Here is a 16,197-nt window from a genome sequence, read left to right as displayed (position 1 = left end):
CTGTTTTATCACTGAGGAAATTGCTGTCTGGAGAAGGGGAAATGACTTGCTCAAGGTCACACAACTAGTTGGTGGCAGAACACAGGTCTCCTCACTTTTGGGCCAAAACTTTTCCCATTACACTACACTGACTAGCCTCTACATGATGCCTCTACACGTCCCCAGTCCTCCAGCTAACCAGCTTCCTTACTGTATCCTGAACCCATTTTATGCCTCTCTACCCCCACTCATCCTCAGGCTTCTCCTTCCCCTAAGAATGTACTTGCTTCTCTTCCTCTCCTTGTCTCCTCCATTTCCCAGTATGTCCCTCGAAATCCTAGTCAAAATCTACTCTCCCTCGGAATCTATACTGGAAATGATTAGAGAAGGGGCATACAGGTATGGAGGATTCTTGGCTAATCTGAGAACTGTGGGTAGAGAGGCCGTAGATGCTTACATAAATCTCTCCCCATTCCCCAGTTCCTATTCCTTAGGGGTTCAGTTCCTACTTGTTAGTTACTCTAGGCACCTCCATTCCCTTAGGGGCCCTCCTGCCAGGCAGTGGGTATCAACATCTGGATCCTCCTGATATTTGCAGCCTCCGCCCTCGGGGGCAGTGACAGGGGCCGGAAGAAGATTGTTCATGTGCTAGGTGAGTTGGGGGCAGGACAGGGTTCTCCTCTAGCATTTCACTTTGACAGGAATAATTTCTATTTTGCGGAATAATCCTCCACGGATAACCCCCCCCACAGATTTAAAGGGACTCATCCATTTCGATGGTCCCTTGTTCACTCCTTGTGACCTCCTATTCCCTTACCGAGTACCTATTTCCCTTACTGACCCTTTCATTCCTATTAAGTTTCAACCTCATAGTGAGGTTTCATCCCCCCCCACTGATCTTTCATTCTTTTTATTGAATCCCATTCCCCTCATTATGCCTATATTCCTTTATTGAAACATCTTTGCCCTCAATGTCCTCCTCAATGAGCTTCCATCCCCTCACTGAACCCTTATATTCCTCATTAAGCTCTCCTCTCCTCACTGAGTCCTCACCTCTTCCCCTCACTGAGCTTTCATTGAGTCCAATTCCCTTCATTAAGCTTTTATCTCCTTCGCTAAACTTCACCCTACCCTTATCTCCTTTTGTCCACTCAATGAGCATTCACCTTCCCTTAGTGAGCCTTTCATTTCCACTGAGCCATCAACATTTCTCTGAACTCCAGAACTGACAGCTGATCTCCTGTGTCCCCCAGGACCCTCCCCAAGCTCTCATTGCCTTCAATGAGCCTCATTCTCCTTCACTGGATCTCTCATCTCATTTCTCTCTACCCTTTTCCTTAGACTCTCATTCTCTCTCACACAGTCCCCATATTTTTCATTCAACCTTCAATCCAGTAGGTTCCTATCCTAATCTATGGGCCCCTGTCACTTCACTGAACCCTCTTTAACAATAGAAAGACATCACATGGGGAGGGAAGGCTAAGGGTACAGAGTGGGAACAAGCTAGAGTCAATCATCAAATACCCCCCCATCTGCATTCCATCCAACATTACCTCTTACCTCTATTCAGATCTTGGCCTAGGAATGAAGAGATTAATATGCCTTTTGTAGTTGACCCTTGACTTCCCATACTCTTCCCCAAGTCCATAATGTCTAAAGAGAAGGGTGACTTGGGGTAGGTGGACAGAGTGACTAGAATGCCTCTGGGTGGTTGCTTCTTCCCTCTGACACTCCCTGCTCTCCAGAGGATGAGTCAGGGGCTGTAGTGGTCCAGACAGCACCAGGAAAGGTGGTGACGCATCGAGGGGGAACCATCGTCCTGCCCTGCCGCTATCACTATGACATCTCAGCCCATGATGAAGATGAAATTCGCCTTAAGTGGACCAAAGTGACTGACCCATTGGCTTTCCGTGATGTCTTCGTGGCTATGGGCAAAGAGAGGCGGGCATTTGGTAGTTACCGGGGTCGGACATCCCTGCAGGAAGATGGCCCTGGAGATGCTTCCTTGATTATCCGAAATGTCACGCTACAGGACTATGGCCGTTATGAATGTGAGGTCACCAATGAACTCGAGGATGATGCTGGCATGGTCAGCTTGGACTTAGAAGGTACCTGAACCAGGGTCAATTCAGGAGACAAGGGAAAGAGCAATGGGATGACCTATGAAGGAATTTTAAGTAAAAGAATAAGGAAGTGGGATGGCGGGGGGGGAGGGGAGAAATCAGGGGGGAGGGGGAAGGAGCATTTCCATTGGACAAATTGGGAAGTATAACAGACATTTTGATTTAGAAATAAGAAAATGAGATATGGTTTTGATTAGGAAAATCAAGAAGTGGAATAGAGTTGTGCTATTGGAAGAAAATAGCACTGATTGTTAAGGCATGTATTTTAATTTAACAAAGCAAAATGTATGGTCTTTTCATTTTAAATTTTTTACTGTGAATTAGAAAATCATGAATATGAGTATTTCACCAAAGAACAGAAAATGATTGTGAAATGACAAAACCCTTACAACTTATTCCTTTTAATATACATTAAATTTAATGTGGTAGTACCATCATTACCTTGTCTGTGTGCTCCTCTCCTGGTGGATCTTTCTATGGAAACTATTATAAACATGGGGTGGCTAGGTGGCGTAGTGGCTAGAGCACCAGCCCTGGAGTCAGGAGTACCTGAATTCAAATCCAGCTTCAGACACTTAATAATTACCTAGCTGTGTGGCCTTGGGCAAGCCACTTAACCCCATTGCCTTGCAAAAAAAAACTATTATAAACACAATAATAACTAGTATTTATACCTCATAATTTTTGCAAAGTGCTTTATTTTATTATCTCATTTTTTATCTTAACAACCCTGGGAGGTAGCTGCTATTATCTTTTTTTTTTGCAACTGTGGCAGATAGAGGTTAAGTGACTTGCTCAGGTTCATATAACTAGTAAATTATCTGAGGTGGGATTTGAACTCTGGTCTATCCTGACTACAAGCCCAATGCTCTATCTACTGAGTCATCCAGCAAAGTGTATATTACGTGTTTGAGAACAAGATAGGATAACATCTTATCAGGTGTGTTGATAATATCATTCTTGTTAGGGACTAAATGTTCTCTGAAGACCTGTCTAGATTTGAGATTCTGTGATTTTCATTGGAAAAAACAAGGACATTAGAGGATGACAGTATCTAGCTGGGAAGTCATAGTGTGAACGCTTTCTCATAACACTGCTTCTACTTCTCTGAAGAGGACTCCCAAAGACAATTCTGGGGGCCATTCCTCACTTTCCCCTGGAGGAGGGGCATGACTTACCAAGGCTGAAAGGGTTCTAGACATTGTCCCTTCTTGGATTCTTTTCTCCTATCCTAACATGAGATCATCTCAAATTACATGCTCACTCTTCAAGCCAGGAGGGATAGCCCTGAATTCTCTCATCCAGCAACCCCTCACCTTGGGGAAGGATAGGACAGCGTTCCAATGAATAATGGCCTTGTTGTGTCAAATCCCTTGAAGGACCAGACTGAGGGGTGCTCCAGGCCTTAGAAAGTCTAAGCCTAAGCATTCTTACTCAACAGTGTTTCTTGGTTCAGTAAAAGTGAATTGAGAAAGTACTATGGTTTTCTGTATTGTCCTGGGATGCCTGTCCTAAAGTCAACTTCAGTGGCCTCACTTTCATCTGGACTTTAGTTAATCTGGAATTGGTGCCTCCTTCTTAGACTCACATTTGTGAGAAAGCCTCTTTTGAGGCTTTGTTTGCTTTGTTTTCACATAAAGGTGATAATAATACAAAAGGGATAATAATTCCTGCCCCAACTCCCCAACAGTTACTTTGTAGATTGTGAAGAGCTTTACAAGTTGAAGTTAAGAGAATGATGCCAATTACTTTGATTGCTGGCCCCTATTCTCTATTGTAGTTTTAGAGGGATGGTTTGTGAACATCAAGAAAAGTAAGTTGTGCTCAACAAAGAATTGGTATGATTTCTTTGAGAATAACTCATGAGGGCGGCTAGGTGGTGTAGTGGATAAAGCACTGGCCTTGGAATCAGGAGTACCTGGGTTCAAATCCGGTCTCAGACACTTAATAATTACCTAGCTGTGTGGCCTTGGGCAAGCCACTTAACCCCATTTGCCTTGCAAAAATCCTAAAAAAAAGAAAAGAGAATGACTCATGGCAGATAATCCAATATCCTTTTTTGGTAGGGTAAATGATTTCTGCCTGGAAGATCAGAGGATGCTATGGATACAGTCTACCTAGATAGCAGCAAGTTATTTGACAAGGTCTCTGCAATTTCCATGGAAGAGATGATAGCTTCCATGGAAAAAATAGTTCAGTTGGGTGGGCTCATAAGTGATTAACTAATTGGACTCAAAAAATTTGAACTTTCTTTTTTTTTTTTGGTAAGGCAATAGGGTTAAGTTACTTGTCCATAGTCACACAGCTAGATAATTATTAAGTGTCTGAGGCTGAATTTGAACTCAGGTTATCCTGACTGGTGTGATGTCATCTTGGAAGGAGTTCTCCAGTAAAGCAGCCCAGAGATTGGTGTTTCTTCCTCTACTATTTAACATTTTTATCAATGACTTAGAGGAAGAAATAAAAGGCATACTTATCAAACATGTAAATGACCAAATCTAGGAGGGATATTTGATACCCCCAATCTGAGGATATGCCCTAAGGTTCTGGCCTGGGCTTATCTTCATGCATTATACCATTTTGCTTGATGATCTCAGCACTCTCATGGGTTCAATTATCATCTTTATGCACATGATTACTAGATCTAAAAATCCAGACTGAACCTCACACATCAACTACTTCTTGGACATCTCAAACTGTATGTTCTACAGACATCCCAAATTGAAGATATCTGTAAACTGAACTAATTATCTTTTATCTCAAACTATTCCCTCTTCCTAATTTTCTTATCACATCAAGGGTACCAGTCATAAAGGCTTAAAACCTTGGTGTCATCTTCAATACTTCTCTTGTACTCATCCCACATATCCAATCAATTGCCAGATCTGTCCCTACAACATTTCTCACATCCATCCCCTTTTTTCTATGCACACAACTATCATCCTATTTCAGACCCTCCTTACCTCACACATTGATGATTGTAATAACCATGTAGTTAATCTCCATGATGCCTTAAGCCTGTCCCTCTAATCCATCTTACAAACAACTGTCAAAATGATTTTCCTAAAGCCCAGGTCTGACCATGTTATTTCCTTCCCTGTGAACACCAATGACTCCCTATTTCCTTCCAGATCAAATAAAAATGACTTTTAAAACCTTTCTTAATCTTTCACAAGCTCCCTTTCCAATTTCGTTCTTCCATCAGTCCTTTTGCATACTCTGAGCTCCAACCAGACTATCTTTTTTGCCATTCTTTACACACTGTACCTCATCATTCATCTCCATCTCAAACCTGTCTTTGTGCTGACTCTTCCCTAGACCTGGAATGCTCTCTCTCATCACCCTTGCCTGATTTCTTTCAAAATTTGTCCAAATGCCACCTCCTATATGAAGCTTTTGCTGATTCTCCCATCCCCACCCCACCCCCAACTGCAAGTGCCCTTCCTACCAAGTTAGTTTGTATCTATTTTATAAATAACAGTAGCTAGTGTTTATATAGTGCTTACTATGTCCTAAGCACTTTAAAAATATCACACTTGATCTTCATAGCCATTAAACATGGGTAGTGTCATATTAGGGTGGGTAGGTGGATAGAGGGCAGGACCAGTCTTAAAGACCTGAGTTCAAATGTGAACCTCAGAAGCTTATTAGCTATGACCCTTGACAAGTCACTTACCTTGCTTGCCTCAGTTTCCTCATCTGTAAAATGAGCTGGAGAAGGAAATGACAAACCACTCCAGTTTCTTTGCCAAGAAAACCCCAAATGAGATCAGGAAGAGACTGAAATGCCTGAACAATAACAGTTATAGTCCCATTTTACAAATGAGGAAACCGAGACAAATACAGGTTAAATGACTTGCCCAAGGCCACATAACTCATAAGTATCTGAGGCTGAATTTGAACTCAGGTCTTCTAGATTTGAGACCCAGCACTCTTATCCACTGCACCACCTAATTGTCTATAGAATAGACATATTTGTCTAGTACTTATTATGTTTCAGACACTGCTAAGTGCTTTACAATAATCTCATTTATCTTCTCAACAATCAACCATAAAAGGTAGCTGCTATAATTATCCCCGTTTTATAGTTGAGGAAACTGAAGCAAAAGGGTTTAAGGGACTTATCCAGGGTCATACAGTTAATGTGTGAGGCCAGGTTTGAAGCCAAGAAGATGAGCCTACCTGACTATAGGTTCAGGGTGCTACTGACAGTGCCACCTAGCTGCCCAAATAGTAAACAGAGAATATTGCCCAAATACTGAATTGTAGTTATGCAAGTTCTATTCCTTGATAGAATATAAGCTCTATATATTTACTTGTCCCTCCACATAGTTTATTCCTTCAGGAGAATGTCAGTTTATGGAGAGAATTGACTGTTCCATTTACATTTTTGTATTCAAAGAACTTACTTAGGACAGCCTCCCACATTTTAGGTGCTTCAGAAATTCTTGTTTTGATGATAGAATCAGGAGTCACAAAAATCTTTAAAAAGAATATTGACCTAAATCTAATAATAAGTCTTTTTTTTTTTTGGGGGGGGTTTTTGCTAGGCAGTGGGGTTAAGTGGCTTGCCCAAGGCCACACAGCTAAGTAATTAAGTGTCTGAGACCGGATTTGAACCCAGGTACTCCTGACTCCAGGGCCAGTGCCAGTGCTTTTATCCACTGCGCCACCTAGCCACCCCTAATAAAAAGAAATCTACTAGGGACAAACGCAGTCTTAAACTTGGTGTTAAATATTGCCCCATCTATTCTAGGGGTTTTAGTGACTAGGATTCAACAGTATAATATGGCAGTCAAGATAGTTCATACCTTCTGAGGCTGCATGAAGTCATGAGGAGGGAAAAGATAGGACTACTGTACACTCCTCTGGATAGGCCAGCTCCAAATGATTATGTTTTGTTCTGGATACCACATTTTTAAAAGACACTAATACGTTGGTGAGTTTCCAGAGGAGTGCAACCAAAATATTGAAGGGCTTTCAAATTATGGTACTTGAGGATTGATTGAAGGAGCTTAGAATTGTAGATTGGAGAATGAAAAACTAGGGGAGATAAGATAGCTGTCTTCAAGTAAAGGACTGTCATGGACAAAAGAGATTTTGTTGTTTGTCCTCCTAGACCTCAAGATACCAAATTGTCTTCCTAGATCTCAAGGTCCCAAATTGGAAACAATGGGCTGAAATCTCAAAGAGAACTAGTTTTGATTTCAGGGAAAAGTTTCCTAATAATTAGAGCTTTCACAAAGTGAGATGGGCTGTGTCCCGAGGAAGTGAGTTCTTATTCCCTTAATGAATGAGTAAATGAGTGAAAAAATATTAACCCCTTCTCTATGTGAAGAACTATACTGGTGAAATAAAACCCAAAGACAACAGTTCTTGCTCTTAAGGAGCTCATGTTCAAAAGAGTTTCTATTGAAGGTCTGGCTCACCCCTTGTCAGGTAGATTGCAGGAGATTTGTTTCCAAGGATAGGTTGGATTAGACAGCTTTCTCACTCAGTTTCAGTGAAAGCCTGGATTTTTATTAGTATTGATTTCAGGATCCAAGAATCACAGCATCTTAGACTCAAAAGATCCTTGAACAACTCAGTTCAATAAAAATGTGTTCAGTACCTATTTCTTGTCTTCAGAGTTGGACAATGGGGGCGAGAGTAGTTTACATGATTGGTCTAAATGACTAAAACATATAACACCACTTGATATTATTAAGATGCAAAAAAAAATGCTATAGTCTGGGGCAGTAGAAGATTTCTGAACTGTAAGAGACCAGGAGAGAACATTTGATGGGGAGACTTGATTTAGGATAAGATGATCTGAATCAGTGGGACTTAGTCAGGTGGGTAGGAATAAGCTGGAGATACCTTTCCCTCTAGCAATCCAGGTTAGGGGGTCTACTTTGGGTTTAAAAGACTCTTAGGACTTGTATCCAAAGAACTTAGGACAGCCTCCCACATTGTAGGTGCTTCAGAAATTCTAGTTTTGATGATAGAATCAAGATTCACAAAAATCTTTAAAAAGATTATTGACCTAAATCTAATAATAAGGCCCTATCCATAGGCAAAAGTAGCTTCCAAGAATAATTTATAATAGTTGTTCCCAAACTTTGAAGTCTTAGGACCTTTTGCAGTCTTAAATTATTGAGGACCCCAAAGGACTTTTGTTGAAGTGGATTAAATTAGAATATTTACTTTTTTAGAAATTAAAATGACTTATTATGAAAGTAATTTTTTTTATCATAAAGAGCCCCTGATCAGGTCTAGGAGACTTCTAGGGTCCCCAGATCACATTCTTTAATAGTAATAATTCACATTCCAATTGTACTTAAATGTTCACATCAATTTCTTCAAAACAATACAGATGAAACATGTTGGGTTGGGTGATTTCCCCAGTGTTCTCACTCAGATCTTCTGGTTTTGAGGCCCATGGATAGAGTGTGGTATTTGAAATAGAAAGATTTAGGTTCAAATCTAACTTCAGACGCTTACTAGCTGTGTGATACTGGGAAAGTCACTTAACTTCTATAATTGGAGATAATAGCAACTATCTCACAGGATGTTAACATATACAAAGCACTTTGTTTTACCTTAAATATTACATGAATACTAGTTATAATCATAATTATTTCCATGGAGCTATACTGCTAGGTTTTTCTAGTTTTAGTAGCATTAAGGAGGGTTGGATTAAGAAGGTTATCCATTAATTCCCAAATGGTTTCAAATTCCTTTCTCTACCTCCCACCAGAATCACTAATAGGTGATCCATGAACACATGTAAGAATGTATTCATGAAATACAGGGCAAGATTATGTAATTCAGGTACTTAGGTTTTCAAAGACAAAACCAAAATAGTCCCTTCCCTCAGAGAGTTTACATTTTCATATATATATATATATATATATATATATATATATATATATATATGTATATATATATATATATAAGATATATACAAAGGAGAAAGTAATTTAAAAATTAAGAGAATCGAGGATATTTTAGGGTATCAGGGAAGACTCTGGGAGGAAGGTGGAAGCTCAGATGACTTGTTAAGGCAGATAAGGATTATAGGAAGCAAAGGTGAGAAGAGAGTGCAGTCCAAGAATAATTAATTCCAGAATGGTTAATAGGGCTGCAGGGAGGGATGAGGGATGTCCCAGTTTGATAAGTCATTAAGTAATCCATTTGGTTAAAATGTAGAAGGCAATCTAGAATAATCTGAAATATTGGAAAGGTAGTTGAAAAGAGATAGTAGGGAGTCAACAGAGTTTTCAGCAGGGGGTTGAAATACTTTGATCTCTGCTTTAGGAAGATTATTTTGACCCTTATATGGAAGAAAAATTGAAGAAAAAGGAGGTTGAGGCATGTGGAGATATAGTGATAGAGTGCTGGACTGGAATCAGGAATATCTGAATTTAAGACTGACCTCAGATTCTTTTTTTTCTCAGATTCTTTTTAGCTTTTTGACTTGGGGCAAGTCATTTTTATTTCAGTCTCAGTTTCCCCAACTGCAAAATGAGGAGTATAATCACCATGGTATTTGCAAAACACTTTGCAAACCTTATAGTACCACATAAATAATCTAGCTACTTGTCAGCAGAGACCAATTAGAAGTCTCTTAAATAATCAAAAGGAGAGGAGATAAAGTCCTGAATTATGGTGATGACTATATGAGCAGAGAAGAGGATTGGATATAATTTTTATGAGTAAAATACACAAGATTTATAGATGTGAAGACAAAACAGTAAACAGTGAAAGATAATTTCAAAGTCATGAATGTGGATATATTGGTAATACCCTCATCAGAAAGGCAAAAGTATGAAGGAGAGGAAGATGATGAGTTCCTTTTTAGACATGTTGAGTTTGTATTATTGATGGGAAGTTGTGGTGGAGATGTTCTGCATAAAGTAGATGATATAGGTTTTAATTTCAATTGGAATAGGATAAGATTAGGGCTAGACATATTTAAGATCCATTTGCATGGAGATAATTAACTGAACCAAAAGGATAACATATAGAAAGATGACCAGGTCAGAGCCTGAAGATAATCAACATGTAAGCAGTAGGTGGTAGGCCTCAATTTCCTCATCAGGAAAATATGTTGGACTGGGTCATCTTGAAGGTGTTTTCATCTCTAATGGGCTAATTTTTTTTGATACTATTTACAGAATGCCTGATCTGAGTTTGAGAAAATAGAAAAATGAATATGGGATGGTTCTTCTGCTTAGGTGGCTTAACCTAATAGATAAAAATGAGTATGCTTCCTACACAAGGCAGGGGCATCCTTAGGCAGAGGTATAGTAGGGAATGGAGAAGGGGAAAGGTTCAGAGAAAGGAAAAAATCACTTCTGCTTTGGTGGAACAGAGAAGGTTGGACCTCAAATAGTAAGACCTGTAGGATTTCGAAGAACAAAAGAATGTTAGAGCTGGAAGAGCCCTTTGGAACAGAGGATCTTGTATAGAAGGTAGAACACAAAGATGGAATTGGAGATGCTGTAGAAATTATCAAATCCATCTCATTTTATAGATGGGGAAACACTAAGGATTTTTTTTTGCAAATACTATTGTGATTACACTCCCCATTTTTCACTTGGGGAAACTGAGGCTGAGAGAAAAATGATTTAACCAAGCCAGAGTCAAGAAGCTAAACCTTAGAGTCTCACAGCAAATTTAGGAGGGGGAAAGGCATTCCAGGCATGAAGAACTGAGTGAGCAAAGGGAAAGAGGTGGATTTTCCAGTTTGGTTAGCCTGGGATGATGGGGAGATAAGACCGTTAAGGTAGGTTGAAGTTTGACAACTCTCAGCCTGAGGGGTGTAGTCATCTCCTGTGGACAAGGAGAGAGAGGCAGAGTTGGGTTTTGGGTGATGAAGCTGGAAAAAAGGGTAGGATGTCTCACTGTAGGCTTTGGGGAGGTGATTGAGCAGGAGGGATGACGGGTGGGCCAGTGGGTCGGATCGAGGTGCCTCTGTGTCTGGGCCTTAAGTCGGGGTTTTCCACTCCTCTCCTCAACCAGGTGTGATCTTTCCCTACCATCCGCGCCTGGGTCGCTACACGCTGACTTTCCCTGAGGCTCAGCGGGCGTGCGCCGAGCAGGATGGCATCCTGGCATCCTATGAGCAGCTGCACGCGGCCTGGCGCGAGGGCCTGGACTGGTGCAACGCGGGCTGGCTGCAGGACGGCTCGGTGCAGTACCCCGTGGGCCAGCCGCGCGAGGAGTGCGGCCGCCGGGAGGCTCCCGTGGGCGTGCGCAACTACGGCTACCGTCACAAGGAGGACGAGCGCTACGATGCCTTCTGTTTCACATCCAACCTCCAGGGTGAGCGTGGGCCCTCCCCGGGCTGCTGGCCCCTTCCTCCTCCCCTCCTCTCCCCTGACCCTCCTTTCGGGTCTCCATTCATCGCAGTCACTACCCTGCCACCTCCTGCCCACCTCATCTTCACCCAACCAACTCTTCACCCTCTCACTGGAGATACTCACTTAGGTCTACAAGTCCTCTCTTAGTTGTGTCCCTTCGCCCCCTACCCTTTCTCCCAGCAGCCACTGCAGGACCCCATCTCCAGGGTAGCCCTTCTAGCCTTCCTAATCCCCAATCCCAATCTCAATTTGGCTCTTCCCTTGCAGTTGGTTCTCTAGTCAACTCCTCTGTACTTCGGATTACCCTCTCCTCACCTCAGTTTTAGAAGACCCCCTTTCTTCCTCCTCTGTTCACTTCTCTGTCCTCCACAGGATTTAGAGATTGTGGTTGCACTAGCCACATCTTCAGCAGGGCCTGGCTCCCTGCAGATAAGATACCCTTTCATTCATACTTCAAAGAGGCTGGTGGGTGTTTTTTCTTTGCTAGTCCACTGGAGGCTACACTTTTGCAGCAGGTGTAGTGGGACCTCATTCATCTCCAGTCCCCCAGAATTGAAACATATTTCTGGGCATTCCTTTACTTGGGTATTAAGGGTGCTTCGAGGGAGACTCCCTTGGTGACTAGAGTTAACTAGAAAGGGGTGGCTAGGTGGTGTAGTGGATAAAGCACCGGCCCTGGAGTCAGGAGTACCTGGGTTCAAATCCGGCTTCAGACACTTAATAACGACCTAGCTGTGTGGCCTTGGGCAAGCCACTTAACCCCATTTGCCTTGCTTAAAAACCTTAAAAAAAAAAGAATAGTAGAGTTAACTAGAGTCAACAACTGTAGCTATGTTCAGACCTTTGGGAAGTGAAGGGCATCTTTCTGAAGGACCAGTAATGGACCCTACTTTGGGGAACACAGTGCCGTGTTCAGTTTGCAACTCTGTGTGGTTTGTGTGACTGTTGGTGTGGGGGGAGAGAACGAGAAAGAGGAGAGAGTTTTGAGATTTTGTATGTGAGGGTGCTAAATGTTTATTTTTTAAATAATTTTTTTTTGTTTTTGCAATGCAATGGGTTTAAATGACTTGCCCAAGGTCACACAGCTAGGTAATTAGGCCAAATTATTGAGGCTGAATTTGAACTCAGGTCCTCCTGACTCCAGGGCCAGTGCTCTATCCACTGAGCAACCTAGCTTCCCCGATGTGTTTTTTTTTTAATTTTGGGAATCCCTATGCAACTTCATGAGATGATACTAGATAACTTTAAATTCATCCTCTCCCAAACCCAGCACCATCTTCTTGGAAATCTGTTCTTTCTGATTTCCCTGATCTAGTCAGTGGTACCCCCATTTTCCCCCTCCCTTACAACCCATCACCAAACTCATACCAAATTTCTAGACTTGAAATCTCAGATTCATTTTGGACTTGACCCTCTCCAAAATCATAGAGTTTGGACTTACTCATTAAATCCAATTTGTACTTCAGCAAGAACAACTCTTCTCCAACACATTGGATAACCGGGCATCCAGCATCCTCTGGGGAAACCTATAAGGAGGAATATCCACCATCTCCTGGGGCAACTAGGTCTACTTTTGGATTGATCTCTCTTCAGAAGTTGGTAGGAAATTGCAAAGTGAGGCCGAGGTGAATGAAATATGCCCAAAGTCTTACAGTTAGTGTCAGAGCTGGAATTTGAACTGATAGAATATTTGACTCCAAATACAGTGATCTAAACCTCCATTGTTCATATACCATCAATGACTTGGTGGCCCTTGAGACAATGTCCAAACAGCCTGGCATTTGGAGACCCCCCCCCATGATTTTTTCAGTCTTCTCTTCAAGGACCAGCTCAGAGGCCATCTCCTCCTGCTCTTCCTCCTCTTCCAAGAAGTCTTAGCTATTTGTCCTCACTTCTTTCCATCCCTTGAGCCCCTTCAGCATTCTTTTTCTCTCTGACCATGGTGTAGTTTGTGTTGTAGATCTGTGGATCTGTGAATGAACCTCCTAACTAGACTTTGACCTTTGGAGGGATGACCCAGAGTAGGCCATTCTCAACATCACAAGGAGAACTCAAGGGTCCCAGCATCAAACAAGTTTCAGTGATAGTTGAATGAATGACTGAATGTTATTGATAACTCATCCATGTGTTCCCGAGGCTATGCTTTTAACTGTGAGTGAGAGAGGTAGCTGTATATAATTGTGTTTTTGACTCAGTATAGCTGAGCTCTTTATTTATTATGTTTTACTAAAGTTGTTTTCTTGAGGAGTAGGAGGTGGTGTGTGTGTAAATGGGATTTTTTGACTTGTAAATTGTATCCCCGAGGAAATGAGTAATGGAGCTCTTTGGGTTGGGTGGGTAGGTGGGTCCTAAAGAGGATGTTGAGGAAGGAGAGAAGTCTCTGAAGATATGAGTTGTTTTTTGTTTTATTTTTTAGTGATGGTGGCGGCAGAGGAGCTCCTATATTCCAGGTGTCCGAGGGCTCCCCAAGGTGTCTCAGGACTCAGTGAAGGCCAAAGGCAGGGCTGAGGGAAAAAGTTTGAGGTTGGGTCTGGATCGGGGTGTCCTCAGCCGTGTCTTTGTCCGCAGGTCAGGTATTCTTCCTGAAACCCTACCGCAAGGTGAGCTTTCCGGAGGCGGTGCGGGCGTGCGCGGGCAGCGGCGCCGCGGTGGCCAAAGTGGGCCAGCTATACGCGGCGTGGAAGCTGCAGCTGCTGGACCGCTGCGAGGCCGGCTGGCTGGGCGACGGCAGCGTGCGCTACCCCATCGTCAACCCCCGGGCTCGCTGCGGAGGCCAGAGGCCGGGTGTGCGCAACCTCGGTTTCCCGGACAAGAAGCATCGCCTCTTCGGCGTCTACTGCTACCGAGCGCCCGGCTCCCGGGACCCAGGGGCCGCGCGCTGGGGCTGGGGCTGGAGGGACCCGAGCGCCTGGAGGCCCCTGCACGTCTAGCTGGGGCCCGGTCCAGGGAGGGGCTCCCCCGGCGGCCACCGAGGGGTTTGGCCTTTGCCACACCCCCGGAGAGGGACTTCTAAATGTTGCTATGGGGACCAGCATCCGTATCTTCCCCTTGAGGGAAGGGGTTTTCTAAGATGTTGCCATGGGGACCAGCATCTGATCGTCCCTCCCCAACCCCGGCCAGAAGGATGTCTGGGTGTCTCCATGGAGACCAACATCCATTCCAATCTCCCCAACGAGGGCTTTTTTAAAGTTGCCATGGGGACCAGCATTTGCCCCGCCCTTAGAGAAGGAATTTCGGCCTCCACCTTTTTTCCCCTGGGAGGGGGGTGTGGCGTGATGTCTCAAGACTTCAACCGGAAGACCAAACTGCCCCTCCCCTTTGTGGAAGGATCCTAGCCAGTCCTGTTCCAATCTCTGGGAAAGGAAGGGGTCCTCTAGCAGTCGCTATGGTGATCAGGAGCCTTTTTGAGGCTCCTTAGAGCTGTTGCTGTGATTGACTTTTGCCCCACCCCCCCGAAGGAATATTTCTGCTGTAGCCATAGAGACTGGCTCCTCCCTACACACTTTGCCACGGTGACTGACCTCTTCCTAGCAGCCCAATCATCCCTGGGGGGCTGCTACCCCAAACTCCAGGTGGCATCTACTGCGCCCGACTCCGCAGGCGGCCTCGGGACGTTTATAATTGGAAAGCAGAAAGCCTGGGTCCCCAGGATCAGAGTTGCTTCCCTCTCCCCTTCTCCTTTTCCCTTGAACCTTCCTACAGGGACAGGACATTGGAATTGCAACAGGAGCACTGAATCTGGAGCAAAGGACTGTGCTCTGCCACTTACTACCTGTGTGACTTTGGGCAAGTCACATGACTTCTCTGGTAACCTCTCAGTTTCTTCATTTGTAAAATGAGGGGTTTGGACTAGATGACCTCTAAGGTCCCTTCCAGGTCCAAATGTATGATCCTATGACTAGGAAGCAAGAGGCTTGCATGCACCAGTCCCTTGTCCCCACCACCCAGGGGTCAGTTGGGGAGGAGAATCTCTACCCCTTCCAGGACCTAAGCCTCTTCCTGCTTGTCTCATCCTCTTGCCCCAAATAAAGTGCAGGTCCAACCCATCTCAGCCTGTGCCTGCTTTATCTGCATGTCCCTTTCAAGGTCTCTTACCTGTCTGGGTTCCCTCTTACCCACAATGAAAAAGAGAGTTGGAGACTAAGTAGGGCTTTAGCACACCTGGGATACCCTCAGGCTAGGTTATCAGGATGCTTCTGCTTGTCAAAATCCCACATATAGAAAGGGGAGCAGCTAGGTAGCAGAGTGGATAGAGCACTGGCCTTGGAGTCAGGAGGATGGGAGTTCAAAACCAACCTCAGATACTTGACACTTACTGTGTGACCTTGGGCAAGTCACTTAACCTTGATTGCCTCACATCCAGGGCCATCTCCAGTCATCCTGATTCATAACTGGTCACTGGATCTGGATGACTCTGGAGGAGAAAGCGAAACTGGTGACTTAGTACAGCACTCCTTCACTCAAATCCAATTCACATGCTTGTCATGGCATCACCTCCTCGATGTCATGATCTTCTTTGAGAACAAAGGGTAGACATCATAGAAAGGGGGCACTGGAGAATATTAGGGGTTCCAACTGTGGTCCCAAAAATATAAAAATGCCCCACTCATATTAATGTTAAATGATGGAATTCCCAACTTGTGGCAGTGTACAAGACTGGGAAGGAATGGAAGAACCTTCTCTGTGATTATTGCCTCCATGTGTTCAACATTGGTGGCCACATGGAGCTGTTGGATTTAGGAGCAAGA

The 16,197-nt window shown here is 43.6% G+C and overlaps 1 protein-coding gene across 1 annotated transcript; it reads left to right on the top strand.

The window, feature by feature from the left end:
• The first annotated feature begins 301 nt into the window (after positions 1 to 301).
• On the top strand, positions 302 to 15,392 carry HAPLN4 (hyaluronan and proteoglycan link protein 4). The gene is made up of 5 exons (XM_074202197.1): positions 302 to 409; positions 523 to 631; positions 1,725 to 2,087; positions 11,109 to 11,411; positions 14,018 to 15,392. The coding sequence occupies exons 1-5, from the start codon at positions 302 to 304 to the stop codon at positions 14,377 to 14,379; spliced, it is 1,245 nt and encodes a 414-aa protein (XP_074058298.1). The 3' UTR covers positions 14,380 to 15,392.
• The last annotated feature ends 805 nt before the right edge of the window (positions 15,393 to 16,197 follow it).

The sequence above is a fragment of the Macrotis lagotis genome, chromosome X, assembly GCF_037893015.1.
Source record: "Macrotis lagotis isolate mMagLag1 chromosome X, bilby.v1.9.chrom.fasta, whole genome shotgun sequence".
Taxonomy (NCBI): domain Eukaryota; kingdom Metazoa; phylum Chordata; class Mammalia; order Peramelemorphia; family Peramelidae; genus Macrotis; species Macrotis lagotis.
Note: the sequence above shows the minus strand (reverse complement) of the source record. Positions and strands in the feature narration are given on the sequence as shown.

Excerpts from the sequence above, each read along its gene's own strand:
- HAPLN4 (XM_074202197.1), top strand. The coding sequence starts at position 302 with ATGTCCCTCGAAATCCTAGTCAAAATCTACTCTCCCTCGGAATCTATA. Across the intron at positions 410-522 it reads TCTTGGCTAATCTGAGAACT|GGGCCCTCCTGCCAGGCAGT; the intron begins GTGGGTAGAGAG and ends CCATTCCCTTAG. Across the intron at positions 11,412-14,017 it reads TTTCACATCCAACCTCCAGG|GTCAGGTATTCTTCCTGAAA; the intron begins GTGAGCGTGGGC and ends CTTTGTCCGCAG.